Source organism: Bos indicus x Bos taurus, chromosome 5, assembly GCF_003369695.1.
Source record: "Bos indicus x Bos taurus breed Angus x Brahman F1 hybrid chromosome 5, Bos_hybrid_MaternalHap_v2.0, whole genome shotgun sequence".
NCBI lineage: Eukaryota > Metazoa > Chordata > Mammalia > Artiodactyla > Bovidae > Bos > Bos indicus x Bos taurus.
Window position 1 is genome coordinate 20,604,320 of NC_040080.1, and position 22,690 is coordinate 20,627,009.

The 22,690-nt window shown below is 34.0% G+C and overlaps 1 protein-coding gene across 2 annotated transcripts; it reads right to left on the reverse strand.

The window, feature by feature from the left end:
• Positions 1–7,422: 7,422 nt before the first annotated feature.
• LOC113892463 (NKG2-D type II integral membrane protein) lies at positions 7,423–19,015 on the reverse strand. Of its 2 annotated transcripts, XM_027541320.1 has the most exons (8): positions 18,752–19,015; positions 18,599–18,642; positions 15,075–15,182; positions 11,232–11,324; positions 11,001–11,036; positions 10,250–10,401; positions 9,848–9,951; positions 7,423–8,324 (listed from the first exon to the last, which is right to left on the reverse strand). In XM_027541320.1, exons 3-8 carry the CDS (start codon positions 15,178–15,180, stop codon positions 8,207–8,209), a joined length of 609 nt encoding a protein of 202 aa, XP_027397121.1. In that variant the 5' UTR covers positions 15,181–15,182; positions 18,599–18,642; positions 18,752–19,015; the 3' UTR covers positions 7,423–8,206. The 2 variants fall into 2 exon arrangements, with proteins under 2 accessions (XP_027397121.1, XP_027397120.1); XM_027541319.1 differs by lacking the exon at positions 18,752–19,015 and having other exon boundaries at positions 18,599–18,734.
• Between the last annotated feature and the right edge of the window lie 3,675 nt (positions 19,016–22,690).

Here is a 22,690-nt window from a genome sequence, read left to right on the forward strand (position 1 = left end):
GAAAACTGTGAGAAAGTCTTGATTTTTTCAGGGTATTTTCAATCTTTAAACTCACGCAAGATTTGAGAGCCTACTGTATAGCGCAAGGAACTCTATTCAATGCTCTGTGGTAACCTAAATGGGAAGGAAGTCCAAAAAAGAGGGGATATATATTTATGTTTAGCTGAATCACTTTGCTGTACAGAGGAAACCAACATTGTAAGCAACTATACTCCAATAAAAATTGATTTTTTAAAAAAGATAGAACAGAGAATCCAAATTCATACACAATCACAAACAAGGTTGCTAAAACCGCCAGATGACATGCTGCCACAGACAAAAATTATTAGATACCTAAGGAGCACAATTCCTCTAAAAAATATAGCAAAATAAAATTTCTAGTTCATACAAATATAGTGGCACAAATTTAATAATAATTTTAAAATGGTTATTCTAGGAAAGCCTCAATGAAATGAAGGAGGATGAAAGTGAAAGTGAAGTCACTCAGTCGTGTCCGACTCTTTGCGACCCCATGGACACCAGGCTCCTCTGTCCATGGGATTTTCTAGGCAAGAGTACGGGAGTGGGTTGTCATTTCCTTCTCCAGAGAATCTTCCCGACCCAGGGATCGAACCCAGGTCTCCTGAATTGTAGACAGATGCTTTACTGTCTGAGACACCAGGGAAGCCTCAGTGAAATGAAGGAGGATATGGTAATATAAAACAGACACTCAAAACACACATTTCTGCTTCCAGATATAATGTAGACAAAAAAAAGTCAAAACAGGAAAAGAAATACTCTTTAAAAAATTTTTTAAATACATTTTTAAGACATTAAAGGTCTACAGAAGGATTACTGTGCTTAAGTCACTCAGTTTGTCCCACTCTTTGCAACCCCATGGACTGTAGCCCACCAGGTTCTTTTGTCTATGGGGATTTTCCAGGAAAGAATACTAGAGTGGGTTGCCATGCCCTCCTCCAGGGGATCTTCCTAACACAGGGATGGAACCCAGATCTCCCACATTAAATTAGTTTAAATTCCAGAATAGGGAGCATTAGTTATCAGTTTGCCATTGTTGCTACTGTTTTTGTGTGTGTGGTTCAGATCTTGGCCAAAGCAGATAGCCTACGACCGAAGAAAGAGAATCTGAAAAGCTTTCAGTGGTTACATAGACTAAAATGACAATATTAGAGATTTGAAGATCCTCAAATTGTCACCTTTCCCACAAGCCATTTGTTAAAGTCTGAGATAAAACTGAGAGAAGACTTTGAAACAAAGTCAAAAGATTCTGAGGGGAAAAAAAAAGAGAAACCTCCCAAAGTTTTCCTAGCAAAGACTAATGAGAAGAAAGAGTTATAAACAAACAAAAAACAGTATATAGAAGCCATGGATGGAGCAGTGAACCAAGATTGGAGATTGGCACCAAGGTCACACCTGTGGCAATGAGTCTGGGAATAGCTAAAAAACAAGTTAAAAAGCAATTTTGTCCTTTAGTAGAAGGAAGGCATAGCTTCAGAACAAAAACAAAAAAAAAAAGAATTGGAGATTTTACTGTTTAAAAGTCGGGGTGGGATGACAAAGCTGAAGAATAGTAGACTCTTAAACATTTATTTTATTTTCTATTTTTGGTTGTACTGAGTCTTCACTGATGCACACAGGCTTTCTCTAGTTTCAGAGAGTGGGGCCTATTGTCTAGTTGCAGAGCACCGACTTCTCACTGTGGTAGCTTCTCTTGTGGTGGAGCACAGACTTTAGGCACACAAGCTTCAGTAGTTGTGGCTTGCAGGCTCTAGCACGTGGGCTCAATAGTTGTAGTACACAGACTCAGCTGCTCCATAGCATGTGGAATCTTCTTGGACAAGGGATCAAACCCGTGTCCCCTGCATTGGCAGGTGGATTCCTATCCACTGTACCACCAGGGAAGTCCAAGAATAGTAGGATCTTACATACATGATTGGTAAGACGTCTCCTCAAGATATCTGCCAAAATTTGATGCTGTGTGTAGTTAGATGGTAAGTAATTAAAATGAAAATAAGTCAAGAGAAAAACTGACTTTCTCATAGGTTACAGAGATAAAATAACTGTGAAAATGAAAGTGTTAGTCACTTAGTCATATCTGACTCTATGGGACCCAATGGACTGTAGCCCACCAGGTTCCTCTGTCCATGGGATTCTCCAGGCAAGAATACTGGAGTGGGTTGCCATTCTCTTCTTTAGGGCATCTTCCCAACACAGGGATTGAACCAGGTTTTGCAGGCAGATTCTTTACCACCTGAGCCACCAGGGAAGCCCACAACTACAGTGTTACTCAAACTTAATCCCTCTAATTCTCTAATTAAAGTGACACATTCCCACCCTATCCACTTTAAAGAAAATTAAAATATGAATCACTTTATGGTGAAAGATAATGTCATCTGAACCAATGTGGTTCTTTTATACATGGTATTTGACATACAATCAAAAAATCATAAGACTTCCAAAAAGGCAGGAAAATATCAATAATCAAGAACAATCTATACACCCACACCCACACACACACACACAAGTCAGATACACAAATAGTTCATAAGTGATGTTACCAGACTAGAACTTTAAATAATTCTATACTGTGATAGTAGCCAGTAGCCAAGTCACTCAGTCATGCACAGTCCATGGAATTCCCCAGGCCAGAATACTGGAGTGGTTAGCCATTCCCTTCTCCAGGGGATCTTCCCAATCCAGGGATTAAACCCAGGTCCCCACATTGCAAGTGGATTCTTTACCAGCTGAGCCAGAAGGGAAGCCCATACTATGATAAATGTGTTTAAAATTATAAAAAAAAAAAACCACAGACAAGAATAGATGTAATTAAGATGTGTTAAGAACATCACCAGAAATTTTTTTTCGTCTCCAAAAACAACATAATGGACATTCTAAAGCTGTAACATCTGAAAGTAAAAACTCAGGGGATAAATTAAATATCAGTTTGAAATGGAAAATACAGTATTTTTGAACTCAAAGACTGGTCAATATAAAAATACACAAACTCAAGCACAGAGACAAAATGAAGTAGAAAAAGAAAAACAGGTCTATGGAAGAACAAAATATGTCACATACTCAACAAAACAAATTTATATAGAACTAGAGTCGTGAGGCAGGAATAGAAAAAGAATGGAACCAGTAGCACCGCCCTTGCCCCACATCGTCCCAACAAAACAAAACGTAGCACACTCAGGTCAGTGTAAACAAAAGCAAAACCATACCAAGGCACACGTGCTAAGTTCTTCAGCCATGTCTGACTCTTTGTGACCATGGACTGCTCCCCACCAACCTGTCCATGGGATTCTCCAGGCAAGAATACTGGAGTGGTTGCAATGCCCTCCTCCAGGGGATTTTCTGGACCCAGGGATGGAACCTATGTTTCTTGCGACTCCTTCATTGCAGGCTGATTACCCCTGACCACCAGGGAAGCCCATATTATAGTCAAAATGCTGACAACAAAGATGAAGAGAAAAATACCAATAATAGCCAAAGAAAGAGAACATCAGTAATCCAAGCAGATAACAGATATAATGGAAGGCAGAATTTAATGCTATTTCACTTTGAAAATGACAAAAAAAAACTACCAAAAATAATATTCCATATCCAGTAAAAATATCTTTCAAAGATTAAGGTAAAATAAAAATATTTAAGTAAAATCAATTTTTGGCAATTCATCAATAGCAGCAGGTCTGATAATAATGGAGGTGATAAGAAATGAAGGCTGATGTATATATGAGCAGTGTTCAGATTTACTGATATATTAGTTGTGTTATGAAAGAGAAAGAGGGACTTCAAGGATGACTGCAGGGGTTTTTCGTTTGTTTCTTTTAGCTTTGCATTTTGACACACAAAAAAACTGAAAAAGTATATGCACACACTTACATATATGTCCTTTATCCACACTACTTCTATGTTAAAATATTATCATATTTGTTCTCTCTCTTCCCCTCTTAGATCATTCCCCACTCCCCCTCCTCAATATTTGTCTTTGTCCAAGAAATCTGGATGATTATTTTTCAAAATTTTTTGATAAGTGGATTTGAAGCTGCTTTCTTTTGGAAGGTATTAGTGTTGTTAGTAGGTAGACCATTATTCACCTTGACCACTTTAAATACATTTTTGAATACAACACTCTTGGGCTTCGCTGTCAGGCAGGCTTTGGGCTATAAACTAAAAAAGAGGGCTGATGTGTGATTAGAAATGCTCAATGGAGATTTTTACTTTCTCTTTTCATCAGAGGTCAAGACTAGTGCAGGGAAGACAAAACTTGCCTCTATCCATCTTAGGTTTTCATGTGGGTCTCTTGAATCAAACACTGACTAACAAACATGTATACCTGTGGCGGATTCATTTTGATATTTGGCAAAACTAATACAATTTTGTAAAGTTTTAAAAAAAAAAAGTACAAAAGAAAAAAAAAAAGTTTGCTAACACATGCAGTGCACATCACTTGGGGGAAACCTAAATGGAAGAGTAGTTCAAAGTGAGGACTTAGAAGTGCAGGTTATGTAGCATCACAAAGGACAATAAATTTGTAGAGAGATATTAGAACAAAGATAAACAATTTTAAGCTCCCCAGGGCAGCAAACTGTGGGAAGGTAAATATCTGGGAGGAAAGTAATGAAATAAGATTTAAGATTTGTCTGGAGCTGTCAGTGGGCGAAAGGGTCTGTTTCCAGTCAAATGAGAGTTTATAGCCTGACTTGATATGGAAAAAAGGAGGAGAGAGACCTTGTTTTCTGTATTTGCTGTTTCTCTTTGTTTTTTGCTTTGTTTAGGTGATAAAAGGAAACCACCAACAGTTTTTTTTTTTTTCCTCTCACAGGTTTTATTGAGATATAATTGACACATAATATTGTATACATTTAAGGTGTACAATGTGATGCTTTACACACATATATTATGACATGAGTACTACAATAAGCTTAGTTAACACATGTATCACTCCATATAATCATCATTTTTTTTTGTTATGGTGTGAAAATATTTCAGATTTACTCTCTTAGCAACCAACTTGTATAGCAAATCCCCAGAACTTATTCATCTTATATATTTTTTTATTTTACTTTTTAAAATTAATTTTATTAGAGTATAGTTGCTTTACAATGTTATGTTAGTTTCTACTGGAGAGTAAAAGGAACCAGCCACAGATATACATAAATCCCCTTCCTTTTAGACTTCTTTCCCATTCAGGTCACCACGATGTATTAAGTAGAGTTCCCTGTGCTATACAGTATATCTGTTTTATACATATTCACCTTATAATTGGAAATTTGTACTTGTGACCAACATCTTCCCATTTTCCCTCCCCCTAGGCCTTGGAAGCCATGATTCAACTCTTTGTTTCTATGAATATGGCTTTTTTAGATTCTACATAGAACTGAGATCATACAGAGTTTGTCTGTGTCTGGCTTATTCCAGGTCCATTGATGTTGTTGCAAATGACAAGATTTCCTTTCTCTATGTACCTGAATAGTATTCCTTTGTTTATGTATCACACTTTCTTTGTGCACTCATTTGTTTGATGGTTGACAGACACTTGGGTCGTATCCATGTCTTGGTTTTTCAAATAACCATGCTATGAAAATAGGGTGCAGATATATTTGAGGTAGTGATTTCAAGTTCCTTCTTAATTATTTTTAGCTCAAAATGGTTTTCATGTCAAAGAGGCATATTTTGGGGTGACATATTCTGATTTGCTTCACTAGCAAGGGTCCTTGTTACTGTTTCCTGAAATACAAGTTTTATTTCTTATTCAGTATATGAGATTGGGCTTCCCTGGTGATTCGTGGTAAAGAACCTGCCTGCCAATGCAGGAGATATAAGAAACGTGGGTTTGATCCTGGGTCTGAAAGATCCCCTGAGAAGGAAATGGCAACCCATTCCAGTATTCTTGCTTGAGAAATCCCGTGGACAGAGCATGGCAGGCTATTGTCCATGGGGTTGCAAAAGAGTTGGAAATGATTTATTGACTAAACAACAATATGAGATTGCAGCCTTTGAAGGTTCCAGGTTTAGAAAGAAAACTTGTATTTAACCCTTTAGTTAGGTGGCCCCTGAACTTTATGGCTTGTTCCACAACCATTAAAACAGAAACTAAGGTTCCCCAAGATTACTAAAAACCCTCAGAATGAAAGCTAGTTTCTGTGGTTGCTTTGCTCTTAGGGTTTTCATTTTCACTAAATTCTGAGTTTCCACAGTGTTTTTACCATTGTTCGTTTAGCAGTGCTTTCTCTAAACCGTATACACTATATCATAAAACTTCTTTGTTGTTAGTTTCAGTGAAACTTAATAATGTCCCTTCCTTAGTTCCAGAAACAGAAGCCAAGCCCAATTTAAATTTCTTAATTTCTCCAAAGCTAACATATGTGCTTTTTTGCATGCTTTTTATGACTTAAAAATTTAATAATAAAATCTTAAGGCAAACATGACTGATTGTTGGTGGTGGCTTAGTCACTAAGTTGTGTCCAACTCTTGTGACCCCATGGACTGTAGCTAGCCAGGCTCCTTTGCCCACGGGATTCTCCAGGCAAGAATACTGGAGTGGGTTGCCATTTCCTTAATTCTGGGTGGTGCCTATTATGCAAATTCAGGCAATGATTTAAAAACTTAAGTTGATCTAAGACATTCCTCAGCCCTTGATTGGCTATGTAGAAAATAAATAGTTTTCTCCATGGTATTTTGTACTAATTTCCACCTAAAATGCTGTTCAACCCACTTCTTAATGCCCTTCACAAAACAAAGAGTAATTACCCTGAGAATAGAGAATAAAATAAAAAGTTATTACTAGTTATTACTCTGCTTCTCTCTCCACCACATCTTATATTCCTCGTTTTCTCTATCATTCTGCTTCCACCAAACCGGCTTTCCCTAGTCACAGACTCTTCTAACATCTACATGTTTGTATGTAGCATTTCATTTGCCAAGAATTCTGGTACCCTAAATGATTTGCCCAGACAACTTCTAGTCATTCTACAGATTTCAGCTCAGGCGTAGAGTTCTTTTTCCCTAGAAGCCTTGTAAGTCTCCTTCAAATTCAACTTTATTTTCTAAGTTTTGTAGCAATTAGTGCCATATTCTTTTTGCAAGAAATAATTCAACTTCTGCCAAACATGTCATATGCTTTATTAAATTTGTAGAGGAATTTTTAAGATTTGAGGGTGTATTTATTGATTTTTCAACTTTCACTTTGAAAATTTCAAATATAGAAAATTAAATGAAATCTCATATTCCCTCCACCAAGCTTTAATTTTTAAAACAAATTTTTTAAATATAAATTTATTTATTTTAATTGGAGATTAATTACTTTACAATATTGCATTGGTTTTGCCATACATCAACATGAATCTGCCACAGGTATCCACGTGTTCCCCATCCTAAACCCCCCTCCCTCCTCCCTCCCGGTACCATTCCTCTGGGTCATCTCAGTGCACCAACCCCAAGCATCCAGTATCATGCATTGAACCCGGACTGGTGATTCATTTCATATATCATATTATACGTGTTTCAATGCCATTCTCCCAAATCATGGAAAATTTAAAACATATACAAAACTGGAAGAAATAGTATAGTAAAACCCCATGGAGTCACCAATTAGCTGGAAAAATTATCAACACATGGTCAATCACATCTCATTTATATCATTCTTTTGTCCCCTTCCCATTTTTTTTAACCAGTAGATTCTTGTTGGTTATTTATTTTAAATATAGCAGTGTGTACATGTTAATCCCAAGGTCCCTAAGTATCCTTACACTCCCAGGTAACCATAAATTCATTTTCTAGGTCTGTAATTCTGTTTCTAGTCTGTAGATAAGTTCATTTATATAATTTATTTTTTAGATTCCAAAAATAAGCTATTTCATACAATAATTTTCTTTCTCTGTCTTCATTCAGTATGACAATCTCTAGGCACATCTATATTGCCACAAATGGTATTATTTTGTTCTTTTTTTAATGGCTGAGTATTACTCCATTGTATATGTATACCTTTTTGTCTTTATCTATTAGTTTCTATTCCCTGCAAAAAAATTTTTATATGCTATACATGGAAAAATTAAGTAACTATATGGAATTTTCTTCTTAAGTTTTCTTCAAGAATTGTGTATGTTCTTCTTGAACACAAGAAGAACTGTTCTTGTTGTGAGCATTCTCTGAGAACACGGCTCTCGAGTCTTTGAATACTTCATATTTTATTAACTATAAGCTTTTACACAATTCTCTGCATGCAGATGTATGTGTTTGGAGTTAAGCAATTTTCTGTATAAGCTTTAAAACTTGAGCCATAGACTGCACAGGTTCCATTCTGCATTTCAACCATTGTTAGTCTAGATTAGAGAGAAGGATAGATTATATTCACAGCTTTATTAATGCAGAAATACAAACATGAAATAATATTTAAATATAGACACTGAAATAATATCATTTCAGGAGATTTTAGGACCATGTGTGTTCTTTCTTAATTCATAGATATGCAAAATACAGCCAACTAAGATAATAACAGTAAAAATTGCATTCTATTATAAATTATATCACTATCTTTTGTACATTGGAAATTAGTCAATTGGAAAAGTCTGAAATCTTTTCATCTATGTATGTGAGTCAAAATGAAAGCAAAAAAATTAAAACAAATACTTAGAAATGAATTCAGAATTCAATTTAGAAGTTGGTAGATGTCTCATTGTGTGCAAAACTAACAATCTTCTTCAGATATATGCAATTTTACTTGGTAAAAATATAAAAATAAACTGTGAAATCCTCTAATATACATATACAAGTGTGTGTGCATGCATGCTAAGTCATATTAGTCCTCTCTGACTCTTTACAAGCCCATGAACTATAGCCCTCCAGGCTCCTCTGTCCATGAGATTCTCTAGGCAAGAATACTGGAGTGGGTTGCCGTGCTGTCCTGCGGATCGTCCCAACTCAGGGATGAGTCTCTTAAATCTCCTGAATTGGCAGGCAGTTTTTTTTACCAGTAGTGCTACCTGAGAAGCCTGGTAGTCCATGTAGAGATTGCTGTATCTGTGTATCTATTTTGTCCCAGCTTGAATATTTTGTAGTTATATAATTAATGTAATAAATGGTTTGTTTTCTACTAGGAACCAGCAGGAAATTGAAAGTTGAAGAAAGAGTAATAATGCTACATTAGTGTGAAATTGAGAAAATGAAAAGTACAAGGTTTGATAGTATATGTATTTAAAAAGACAAAAGAACAAACTTTGTTAATATAGCAAAAACTAGCCATTGTAGGGAAAAAATCAAGAGGTTTTTTAGTAACTGCTCTTAGTTGGTCTCAATCTATGTACATTAAAGCCTCAATTTTTCTCACTTTTTTTCATATGCTTCTTCAATTTCTGAGTTTGTTTTCCCAACCTACTCTCATCACATTTCACAAAGGTATTGCTTACACTGGATTACACTTTATTTATTTATAACTATATCTCTGAAGTGTGAAGCTTTTGAAGACTCTAAGCCCTACTAATCTCTAGTTATTTCTGCGTAGTTCCTGGAAACTGAGTCACACTCAACAAATATTAATAATATGCAGAAACAGAACTTGGGTATGCTAGTTGTTTTGCTTTTAGCAAAAATGAAATTTTGCACTTGCAGCCTGAAAAATATTGAAATGAGATGATATAAGATCTTAGTATTTCCAGAGAGTAAAATCTTTTTTGTTAAAAGTAAAACCTTGGGTAACACAGAAATGAGGCCATCCCAGATCAATTCTAAGATGTACAAGGGACTTCAAATTCCAAGTATATAATGAAGTCGGAAGATAGGTAGTCCTTGTTGCAATATTACACTAAATACAATATTACATTTCCTTCCAATTGGTAAGGAAACTTACAGGTTGGGCAAGAGAATGGAGCCATCTTCCCATTGCCAGGAACCATTTGTGGAAACTTGTACTAGTCCCATCCAATGATATGACTTCACCAATTTAAGGAAATCCTGTTTGAAACCGCAAATAAAATCAGAGATCAGAATTTCATAAATGCAAGGCCATAGTCATTTAACCATTTCCCCCCACACTTGGGGGAATGCATTCTCTCCACTAGCATAATTCTGACTTAAACACCACATACAAAATACCTGGAATTTCTGTGCTTTCTTATTTCTAATGCAAAAAGATTTGGGTTTGTTATATCTGAGTCTTAGTGCCTCTCTTATGTTTCACATTCACATTCCAGTGAGTCAGTTCATATGTTAAGACTAAATATAGAAAGGGGATTTAAAACAAATACTCAACCTGGTCATCTTTGCTGTATATCTTCAGGAGACTGGAATTTTGAGACATACAAGAAGCTTGGCTCTGGTGCCAGCTTTTGCTCTCATTAAAAAATTGGTAGCAGTTATTTCTATAACATATCCAGTTTTTAGGACATGGACCACAGTAATTTTCTAGAAAGGTAGAATACATTGTTAATTCTGCATGTCTGAACATTATGTGTGTGTGCATGCTCAGTTTCTTCAGTTGTTTCTGACTCTTTGTGACTCCATGGACTGTAGCCTGTCAGGCTCCTCTTTCCATGGGATTCTCTAGGCAAGAATACTAGAGTGAGTTGCCATGCCCTCCTCCAGGGATCTTCCCACCCCAGGGATCTAACCTGCATCTCTCTTATGTCTCCTACATTGGCAGGTGGGTTCTTTACCACTAGTGCCACCTGGGTAAAGAAGCCGGTCTGAACATAAGAGCAGATTTTATCTGGACAGGTTAAATACCTTTTTTATTTCAACTCTAGAATTCAAGTTAGTTAACTCAATATGGTCCTGCCCAAGAATGTATCTCTACAGATTTATATAGGGAGGGATGCCGAAATGATGTGCTTTACTTTTTGCAAGTACCTCCTCATTATAAATAAATATATCTACAGTGAATTATAGAGAAGAATTAATCATTTTCGTATTCTCTTTCTTGTTCATGCCATTAGATGTGTGCCTATAACCATGTATAGATGTATGCAGTTTGTGCATCAAAATATCAGAAAATTTTCACTTACCTTTCAAAGAAATTGGACCTTCTTGGTTGAATAATGCTATTAAAATAATCATAGTTATTGAAAGAGTTTATATTGTTAGTAACTGATAGTCTAAGCAAAAGTATAAGCTCAATAAAAAATATACTCAATATTACTAGTTTATATTTCTGTGCCTCTGAATACTAGTTAAATTAATGCACTACAATGGTTAGATAAATATTGCTGCTAATTACTTTCTCTATTATCACTTACAAGTTATGATCATGGCACTGCATATTATTAACACTCCAATGAAACGAATCCCCATGGCTATAGCAATGGATCTGGCAAGGACAAATGGAGATGCTGTCAAAGACAAAAAAAAAAAAAAAAAGAGTGAGAAATATGAGAAAAGGTTCTGTTACCTTTCTGTTTAACTTAAATATTAGAAATGTTTTTAATTGAGGGGGGAGGGTTGATATCAGTTCCCTGTGACTATTTTTCTCAGTAAAAGGTAAAACAAGTATTTTGTAAATTATTTAAAATAAGGGTATAAAAAATGTAATATCCATTCTTACTCCTTTTTTCAAGTTCCCTAGTCCCATTCTTCCATTAGAATAAATCTCAGTTATCATTTTAAAAATTTAAAAATTTTCACACAGATATAATAAGAAATACAGACAGTTTCCTTCAACTTTCTTTTTTTTAAATTTTATTTTATTTTTAAACTTTACATAATTGTATTAGTTTTGCCAAATATCAAAATGAATCCTCCACAGGTATACATGTGTTCCCATGTTTAAGGAAGTACACAAAATATTCCGGAAACATTAAAAAAATATCCTGGTGATTACTCCATATTATGTCTTACAAATTTGTCAATTTTTTTTAAATTAGCTTCTTTTTAAAAAAAATTTATTATTATTATTTTGTTTTACTTTACGATATTGTATTGGTTTTGCTTCTTGCATTGTGTTTCATCAGTATATGGGAAAAATTTAATTATTGGCAGATGTTTATTTTTTTTCCAGTACATACTTAAATGATTTCTTAGTTTTTGCTTTTAGGTATAACAATATGAGTAATATTTCACATATATCTGTGCATGTTTTTTGAGTACCTGTCTAGGAGAAATTAATCAAAGGGAACATACTTTTTCAATTTTTGTAATGATTGAAAGTTTCAGTCCAAAGAAGCCACACCAATTTATGTAGCACCAAAAATAAATTCAAAAGCCTGTTTCCTCACACATTCCTTCACACCAAATATTTTTATTTCTCTACATTTTAAGTATATATATATATATATATATGATACACAGTATTATTTTTAAAATCTAACTTTCTTTTTCCTGTTATGAATAAGATTAAACATTTTTTCATGAGGTTAAACAATGCTTTTTTTTTTTTAATTTCTCTGCGACGTCTATGTCTGGTCTGTTTCTTTTCAGGTTAAAATTATTAGTTCACTTCATGCCACATGCTTTGCAAATACATGTCCCAGATACCATTTTGTTTTAACTTTACATATGATACTTTTGGGATATCAAAATGGGTAATGGTTGACTTAATCAAACATTTCTTTATGGCTTATGCTTTTTCTGATATGAATAAAAGTATCTTCATTATTCTGAGTTTGTAAAATATGTTATGCCCATGTTCATTTGTGATATCTTGTGGTTTCCTTTTGTATTTGGTTTATTTGGTAGGGCTGTGTGTGTGCGTGTGTGTGTATCTGTTTACTAAGTTATGTAGGAGCTAAACTTATAAAAAATTTATTTTCTAAGTGGACTTTTTCTAACATTTGCTCAATAAATCAATGTATTCTCATTGATATGAAACCCTACCTTTAGCATATAATATATTCCAATTTGTACCTGCATTTATTTCTATACTTTTTAGTCTATGTTTCCATTTAAACAATATGTAAACTTTTCTAATATGTAAAATACTTGAGTATTTGTTAGTGCATACAATTTAATATTATATTTCATTTTCCAGATGATTTTCCCTATCATTACATTTCATATGTGCCTTGTGCTTAGTCTCTCAGTCGTGTCAGACTCTGCAACCCCGTGAACTGTAGCACATCATGCTCCTCAGACTGTGGGGATTCTCCAGGCAAGAATACTGGATTGAGTTGACATGCTCTCCTCCAGGAAATCTTCCCAACCCAGGGAGCGAACCCAGGTCTTCCACGTTAACAGGCTAATTCTTTACCGTCTGAGCCACTAGGGAAGCCCTATATGTGCCTTAAGACTTTTAATATCAGCTTTCCAAGAACCTGTCAGTTTAAAAATATGATACAATGCTTTTTCCTTAGAATTACACTAATTGTATAAATTCAGTTCAGTTCATTCGCTCAGTCGTGTCTGTTTGTGATCCCATGGACTACATGCAGCATGCCAGGCTTCCCTGTCCATCACCAACACCCGGAGCTTGCTCAAACTCAAGTCCATCCAGTCAGTGATGCCATCCAACCATCTCATCCTCTGTCATCCCTTTCTCCTTTAATATGGAGAGATAAGTTACATTTTTAAACTATCTTTTATCCTTGAATAGTTTCTATTTATATTACATGTCTTATTTTATGTTCATCGGAACAATTTTAAAAGAGTAAGTTTATTTCTAGGTTTTTCAATTTAAAAGTGTGCTGCCAGTCTTTTCTGATATTGTTCTATGCATATGGCATTTGTTTTTCATCACATTTTCCTTGTTTTTGTAGTTAGTAAGGCAATTGATTTTTGTCTTATTTTCAATCAAGTCCACTTACTTGCTTGCTTCCTTGCTTGCTAAGTTGCTTCAGTCGTGTCCGACTCTGTGCGACCCCATAGAGGGCAGCCCACCAGGCTCCCCCGTCCCTGGGATTCTCCAGGCAAGAACACTGGAGTGGGTTGCCATTTCCCTCTCCACCACTTACTAGATACCCTTATTGTTTGTAATATTTTAGGTGAAGGCTTAAAAAATATTTTAAATCACATATTTTTTCAAATAATATTAATTTTGCCTTTTAACTCCAATTTTATACCACTTACCTCTTCCTTTTCTTGTTAATTCATGTTAACACTGCAAAACAATCAATGTTACTCAACTAATAATAATGAAAATTCTTCTCTTTTTCTAACTACAATGAAAATGCTGCTGCCATTTAGCAATAAGCATAATGGTAGCTTTTGAAAAAATATATTAAAAGCAGTACTTATATTTTAGAGGTTTCTAAAATTAAGTTCTTTGTAATTAAGATTTCATATTGATTTTCATCTGAAACCTTTTCAGCATTATGTATATGATCATACAATCTTTCCACTTTGATTATTACATAGTGCACAGTTTCATTCCTATAATTAATCATTGTAAAATGATGTTATTTGATAACATTTAATCAAAATTTATAGGTGAGAGTAACCTGTTGTTTTTCCTTTTGTGTAAGCTATCTCAGGCTTTATTTTTCACCATATTCCAGATTGGTTAAGAGGAGAGCATAATTTATTCACCATCCAGGAACATTTCTGTGAATAGCAGTCAAGTCATCTCCTCCATAATGTTTAAGGACATAACTGAACTGAAGGAAATTTGATATTTCCCTTCTGTTTTCCATTTCTATTTACTTCTCCTTAAGGCTAGTTTTTCATGGCTTCCTAGGTGACTCAGTGATAAAGAATCTGTCTGCCAATGCAGGAGACCCAGGTTTGATCCCTGGCTTAGGAAGATCCCCTGGACCCCTGGAGCAACCCACTCCAGTATTCTTCCCTGGAAAATTCCATGGACACAGGTTCCTGGCAGGCTGCAGTCCATGGGGTTGCAAAGAGTACCTGAACACACACACACAAGTCTAGTTGTTCAGCAATCCCTTAGAAATTACTGTCTTCATTATTATGATGATTTCATCATTTTTAGGGCATGAAAAGATTCTAAACACAACAGTTTCTGCTAAATTTTATTATATATTCCAGTAGCATATGAGCTACCAGGCAAGATCATATAGCATATGAAAGAGAATCTCATTTCTGCTTTCTTCATGAAGGTAAAATAAACTGAATGCTCATCATCAATTTAGTCACAGTTTCTAAGATTCACCTCAGTACACTGAGAGACAAATGGAACATATAGGACTTACGGTTTTCTCCACGTTGGCTTGTGGTTAATGTACATGTTCTCTTTTGCCATTGTCTAGAAGCACAAGACTTTACTCGTTCACTGGCATAAGTATGAGATTCACTCATCTCTGGAGAAAAACAGTTCAAGCCATTATGTCACCGGCTTTCTGCCACTCAGCTCATAAATGTTTAAAATTTAAGTTGTCAATTCCATTCATATCCTTTTTAAAGCATAACATAAAATTACTTTTATTTTGTATTACCTTATGATTTTTATACTTTGTGATATAAACAAATGCTGGGCTGAATGAAGCACAAGCTGGACTCAAGATTGCCAGGAGAAATATCAATAACCTTAAGATGACACCACTCTTAAAGCAGAAAGTGAAGAAGAACTAAAGAGCTTCTTGATGAAAGTGAAAGAGGAGAGTGAAAACGTTAGCTTAAAGCTCAACATTCAGAAAACAAAGAACATGGCATCTGGTCCCATCACTTTATGGCAAATAGTTGGAGAAGCAGTGAAAACAGTGGCAGACTTTAATTTTAGGGGCTTCAAAATCATTGCAGATGGTGACTGCAACCATGAAATTAAAAGACATTTACTCCTTGGAAGAAAAGTTATGACCATTCTAGACAGCATATTAAAAAGCAGAGACATTATTTTGCCAACAAAGTTCTGTCTAGTCAAGGTTATGGTTTTTCCAGTAGTCATGTATGGATGTGAGAGTTGGACTATAAGGAGAGCTGAGGGCCAAAGAATTGATGCTTTTGAACTATGCTTTTGAACTATGATGTTTGAGAGGACTCTTGAGAGTCCCTTGGACTGCAAGGAGATCCAACCAGTCCACCCTTAAGGAAATCAGTCCTGAATATTCATTGGAAAGACTGATGCTGAAACTGAAACTCCAATGCTTTGGCCACCTGATGAGAATAGCTGACTCATTGGAAAAGACCCTGATGCTGGGAAAGATTGAAGTCAGGAAGAGAAGGGGACACCAGAGGATGAGATGGTTGGATGGCATCACCAACTCAATGGGCATGAGTTTGAGTAAACTCTGGAAGTTGGTGATGGACAGGGAGGTTTGGCATGCTGCAGTCCATGGAGTCACAAAGAGTCCGACCCAACTGAGCAGCTGAACTGAACTAAACTGATAAACAAAGTATATTTATACTATGGCAAAATATCTCTAGCAAGATCCTATGTACTATTAAAGTACTAGTGTTGTAATGAAATATAACATTAAAATAAAGACAGTGTATCATGAAAAAGACTGGTTTCTATGGAGTTAGATATTTGTTTAATTCACAGAGCCACATTTACTAAGTTAATAACTTCACAAATTGCAAGAAGAAAGAAAGAGAAAGAAAAGGGGAGGGGTTTGGATGAAGGAAAACAAGGAATATTAACACAGTCTGATGTGGATCATTTAAAAAGTGAAAGTAAATAATATACATCTAGTGTCAATAATGTAAATCAGGTAGTAAAGAGTATATACTAGTGTATCTAATATTCTTTATAGTAAAGGACTTACAAAGAATAAAATAGGGTCTAAAATTTTAGGATAAAGATAAGCAAAGACTCTTACCTCTGAACAAAGTAAGTGAAAAATAATTTTTTCTTTCTTTTTGAATAGTAATCATTACTGAATATATAAAAGCCTCTTTATAAATGAAATGCTAATATGAATTACCTTTTACACCTAAAATTAAAATAAAACATTATTTTCTCAAATGGTAAAGAATCTGCCTGCAATGAGGGAGACCTGGGTTTGATTCCTGAGTCAGGAAGACCCCCCTGGAGAAGAAAATGGCAACCTGCCTGGAGAACTCCGTGGACAGAGGATTCTGGTGGGCTACAGTCCATAGGATCACAAAGAGTCAGACACAAATGAATGACAAAGACTTTCACATAATATGTAACATAGCAAACTTTATTATTAAATGTGTGAATAAGGTAAGAGTATTTTATGGTTGAAGAAATTAAATCTTAGAGGTGGCCAAAGTCATACTGCTTACTTAATATAATGCTACCACTTATAAGTAATTTATAATACTTTTAGTTTAAGAAGCATTTTCAAATTTATGTCACTTCAGTTGAATCACAGAGATCCACTAAGGTAAATATGACATATTTTTTGTCTCTATTTACTAGAAAAGGAAACTTAAGTCCATAGAAGCTGTGGAGTGTCCCAGATCTCAAAGCTAGAGACTAGTAAAAGCTTGATTAAAATTCCATTCTAACTCCAAATCCTAAAGCTATTATTATTTTAGGCTGCCTTAGATTGTGAGATACATTACTTTGTTAGTTAATGAAGGGGGAAAAAGCTTTCAAGTTTTTGAAGCCTTGATTTAAAATATAAAATGAACATAAGTGATTCAAAGTAAATTGCTTTTCTGTGACTTGTATGTTAGTATCAAATTCTGGATATTTTAAAATTATACAGAAAGAGTAAGCTCCATTTATATGGAAAGTACATACCTATGCCATGATAAGCCCACCTATCTCAGACCAATCTCACTGTATAATTATGACTGCTTATCTATATCAAAGATGAATTCAGAGCCTTCATTTTTTAGAAAGGGTTCCTGAATAAAATAAAAATGGGATTTTTTTTCTAGTTTTCTCTCCTTGTGGTAAGTTGATATATTTACATTAGAAAAGTGAGAAATACAGAAAAGGTTCATGCATGCAGATATTAAAAAAAGGGAAGAATGGAAGTGAGACTTCATATAAAATCAAGTAAATTAACCTTTAAATTTTCCCTTACTAGAAAATAAAAAGTAATCATTTCAAACTGTTAAAAAATGTAATAGTTGCTTTTAATTCACCTACACTAGGATACAGCAGTAACTGCATTCTTTGCAAGGTAAATCTGGGTAGGATATATAAACTTTTATTGAATGATTTTTCCTAGTATGCTTTTTTTGAGCTTCTGTCCATATCATTGCCATCACTTACAAGTTATCACCATCATCATCATTAACAAAACTAATCTCACATTTGTTTATATATTAATATCTTAACATTGTCTAGCACAGCTCTCAGACAAAATGTGTTGAATAAATATGTATAATGCTTAGATTTTTGAAAAAGTTGTTTTATATTTGATCATGGTTGTTGGAAACAATGAAAATAATTTGTTTCATTTTTGCAAGTAATGTTGTATGTCACATAGGGTAAGTGACTCGCACAAGAGTAGAAAACTCATGTGTGAAATTTTAAATTGAAATTCAGTTCTCTAGTCCCATAAAGATTTATTCTTTTAGCTTTATTTGAAGACTTCATCTTATAGAAACATCATAACTTCTGATTCTTCAATAAGTGTATCCTACTTATCCATCATTAAATAAAGTGAAAAAGAATATACCCCAGAAGTAATAAGTATTCCTTGCCTTCAGTAAGTCAATTCAAACACTTAAGAAACAACTAGAATTACCTTACAGCATAAATATTTTTAGAAACTTTCTTGAGGTTAAAACCTCAAGAGTTCTTATATCTTGAACAATAGCTGTTAGTAACACACAGAGAGACACAGACACACACCTGATCAGAGAAAGAAGATCCTGATTCTTGTGGATAAGAGCCTCCTGAAAAAAAAAAATAAGACATGTCCTGAGTTTCCCATTTAGAAATGACACTAGCGATTTCCAGTCAATTTTGATCCCTGAAGAAAGATATGATAGATGTTTTGCTCACCTCATCTTTCTGTTGAAAAAGCACCTCACAAACCACAGTACTTCCGCTTCTCATTGCACAGAATATTTCCCTTTTTGATGGAATAAATGTTAGGTTCTAACATCATCTTATGACTTAAAAAATGGTAAATTCAGTGATAACAAATGGCCAGAGCTTTAAGAAACAAATGATGGGATAACAGAATCACTTTCTGAATTTTTTCCAAAAGTGAATAATTTGTTATAAAATATGGTTGTAAGTAGTGGGTAGAAGAAAAAAAAGGAGAAAAAATAAAACTTCTTAATCATTTCATTTGAGTGGACTTAATTGTGCTGTATCATATAAACTGAAACCACAGAGAGATAGCTTTCATATATATACTATTAATACATACATACATATATAGGTATATATCTAAACACATACGTGTATATATACATATGTGTGTACATGTTGTTAGTGTTGTTCAGTCCCTGACTTATGTCTGACTCTTTGCAACCCCATGAACCGCAGCACACCACTCTCTTCTGTCCTCCACTATCCGCCAAGTTTGCTTAAATTCATGTCAATTGAGTCGATGATGCTATCGAACCATCTCATTGTCTGCCACCCAATTCTTTCGCCTTCCATCTTTCCCAGCATCAGATTCTTTTCCAATGAGTCAGTTCTTCACATCAGGTGTCCAAAGTATTGGAGTTTTATCTTCAGTATCAGTCCTTCCAATGGATATTCAGGACTTATTTTTTTTTTTTTTTGAATGGACTGGTTAGATCTCCTTGCTGTCCAAGGGGCTCTCAAGAGTCTTCTCCAACACCACAATTCAAAAGCATCAATTCTTCAGTGCTCAGCTTTCTTCATAGTCCAACTCTCACATCCATACACGACTACTGGAAAAGCTATAGCCTTGACTATATGGACATTTGTTGGCAAAGTAATGTCTCTGCTTTTTAATATGCTGTCTAGCTTGGTCATAGCTTTTCTTCTGGAGCAAGCGTCTTTTAATTTTATGGCTGCGGTCACCATCTGCAGTGATTTTGGAGCCCAAAAATGTAAAGTCTGTCACTGTTTTCATTGTTTCCCCATCTATCTGCCATGAAGTGATAGGACTGGATGCCATGATCTTACTTTTCTAAATGTTGAGTTTTAAGCCGGCTTTTTTTATTCTCCTCTTTCACATTCATTGAGAGGCTCTTCGGTTTTTCTTTGCTTTCTGCCATAAGGGTGGTGTCATCTGCATATCTAAGGTTATTGATATTTCTCCCAGCAATCTTGATTCCAGCTTGTGCTTCATCCAGTCTAGCATTTCTCATGATGCACTCTGCATATAAATTAAATAAGCAGGGTGACAATGTATAGTGTTGACATAATTCTTTCCCAATTTGGAACCAGTCTGTTGTCTCACTGAACATGTGCTTGTAAAAACAGAACTTCAACCAGTAAATCCACAGTCTATTCAATAAATAAGAAATAATTATCAGGAGATAATTTTTAGTTAACTGTAACTATTTGCTATGTACAAAATGAGTGAGATAAAATTAACATAGGTAAAAGTAAGTTCTGCAAAATTTGATAAAGCTATAGCTATTTTTATGAAATCAATATATGATTTTAAAATTTTCTGTATGGATAGCACAAATGTCAAATAGTTTTATAGGAGAGAGAAATTAACTTTCAAGGACTTTCATTATAAATTATAGAAAGTTTTCTAAACTATAGGGGGAAAAGGAGTTGTTGCTATTTTTTTCACTACAACTAGAGTTACCTTGATTTCCAAATTAGATGAAAATGTGTTAACAGGAAAAGGAAAAGTTAATCTTATTTATGAACATTGTTACAAGATTGTAAAACAGTCCCAAGTCATATCAAACACTGTATAAAACTGCTTAGCATATAGATGATCAAATTTAGTTCATTTCAGGATTGTAATAATTCTCTTTCAGAAGAATGTTAAATAAAATGCTACAAACAATAAATTACAGAAATAAAAGAACATGATTGCATCAAGATGAAATGCATACTTATTATAATTCAACAACTTTTTGTGATAAACAATCTTTAGTATATATACCAGAATCTATATAAACATTCTTTTTTTTTTTTCAAAGTTTAAGCTTTTATTTTATATTGGAGTATGGCCAATTAACAATGGTGTGGTAAGTGAAGAGCAAAGGGACTCAATCATACATATACATGCACCCATTTTCTCCCACACCACCCCTCCTATCCAGGCTGGCAAAAAACATTGAGTAGAGTTTCATGTAATATACAATAGGTCATTGTTGGTTATCCATTTTGAATATAGTAGTGTGTATGATGATCTCTCCAAACTCCCTAACTATCCCTTCCCCCTGGCAGCCCTGAATTTGATAAACATCATTCTTAACCTCAATGTATTAGTAGATTTTTAGAAAATCATTACGACAAAATGATGATAATACCACTTCTTTTCAATATCATTGAGGAGATTCTCCAGCACACTTAAGACCACCACAGAAAATTAAAAAGATAAGGACTTAAAAATTTTTTTGCTGATGATATAGTTATCAACATAGAATATAAAAATAATTTAATGACTAGTTAATAGAAATAATATTAGTATAACTGAATATAACATTAATTTGTAAATTTTCTCATACTAAAGGTCAATAATAAACAGAAACAATTAACAGCCACAATAGAAACATTGTTAGATACTTATGAGCAAATTTAACAGAAATAGATGAGATCTATATAGAACTTATTCTATAATTTTATATAAATATTTTCAAACACAGCTAAATTTTAATAGGACCAGTGGATCTAATAAATATGCCAATTAATCCTAAAATATTTTAGGGGCTAAATTCACTTCCAATTAATATCCTCTGTTATGCTATGTTCATTAAAGAAAAATCCAAGAGTAGACCTATCACTATTGAAGAAGAAAAAAAAAATAGTGTTCTTTTTCTACTAAATATCAAGACTTTTGCTAAAGCTATGTTCAACAAAGTTTTGTTACAACAAAATGACATGAGAACATAAATCAGGCCAACTGAAAGAGAAAAGATACAAACAAGAAGAAGTCATGTGTATCAGTGAAAAAATAGATTATGTAGCATTGTAGATAAAGTAGAAAATGAGGTACTATTAATTACTGCTGTGAATTTTTAAACCAGTATAAAAACCCAAATGTGGGTATATACATTCTGCCATATATACATCATATGGAGAATTATGAACTTAAATCATAACCTGGTGTGCATAAAAATAAGTAAGTACATGAAGATAGATATCAATTCATAAGATTGATTCAGTATACATAATATATATTATATTATTGTATTATAATAAATAAATATATATTTATTTTCATTTATTTGAAACACTGAGATAAAATATAAAATAAGATAAGATAATAAAACACTGTAAAATTATAAGGAAATGAAAGGTTATCAAATTCAAAATTTTTAACAATATACTGAGAAAAGAAGGAAAGCAAGTTTGGTAGTGTGTTTCAACTTGAACAATAAACAATTTTATTCAATATATATATATATATTTTTAGTGACAACTACTTGCTAGATGCTTTTCTAAACCTTGAGAATGTTAAATAATCTAGGCAAAATTTCTTGCCTTGTAATAGATATTGCGTTTTAGTGTAGTTGATAGAAAAATGGAAAAGAAAGTGTGAAATAATTTCAAGAATAAACAAAACAAGTGACTGTAAAACACGTAGAGGGAAACAAATAGTTATCTTCTGATAGTCTTTGACCAATATTCTTTTCAGCTAATCCACATTTTCCATTGCCAATGCTACAGAATAAACCTAGACCTTGACATAAGAAATACAGGCAGACATTTTCTTAAAACCACATTTAAAAATAATATTTGGTCTATAAAAGGAAATGAATGTGGGTTTTTTTATGGGGAAATCTAAATCACACTTACTTGAAGGGTTATTTTTTATGTTAGCAGCTTTAG

What these genes read in the sequence shown, in the direction of transcription:
- LOC113892463 (XM_027541320.1), bottom strand. Translation starts at nt 15,180, where the DNA reads ATGAGTGAATCTCATACTTATGCCAGTGAACGAGTAAAGTCTTGTGCT. An exon ending in CAGTGCCATGATCATAACTT is followed by an intron (nt 11,037 to 11,231) that starts GTAAGTGATAAT and finishes TTATTTTAATAG; the next exon opens with CATTATTCAACCAAGAAGGT. An exon ending in AGGTCCAATTTCTTTGAAAG is followed by an intron (nt 10,402 to 11,000) that starts GTAAGTGAAAAT and finishes CTACCTTTCTAG; the next exon opens with AAAATTACTGTGGTCCATGT.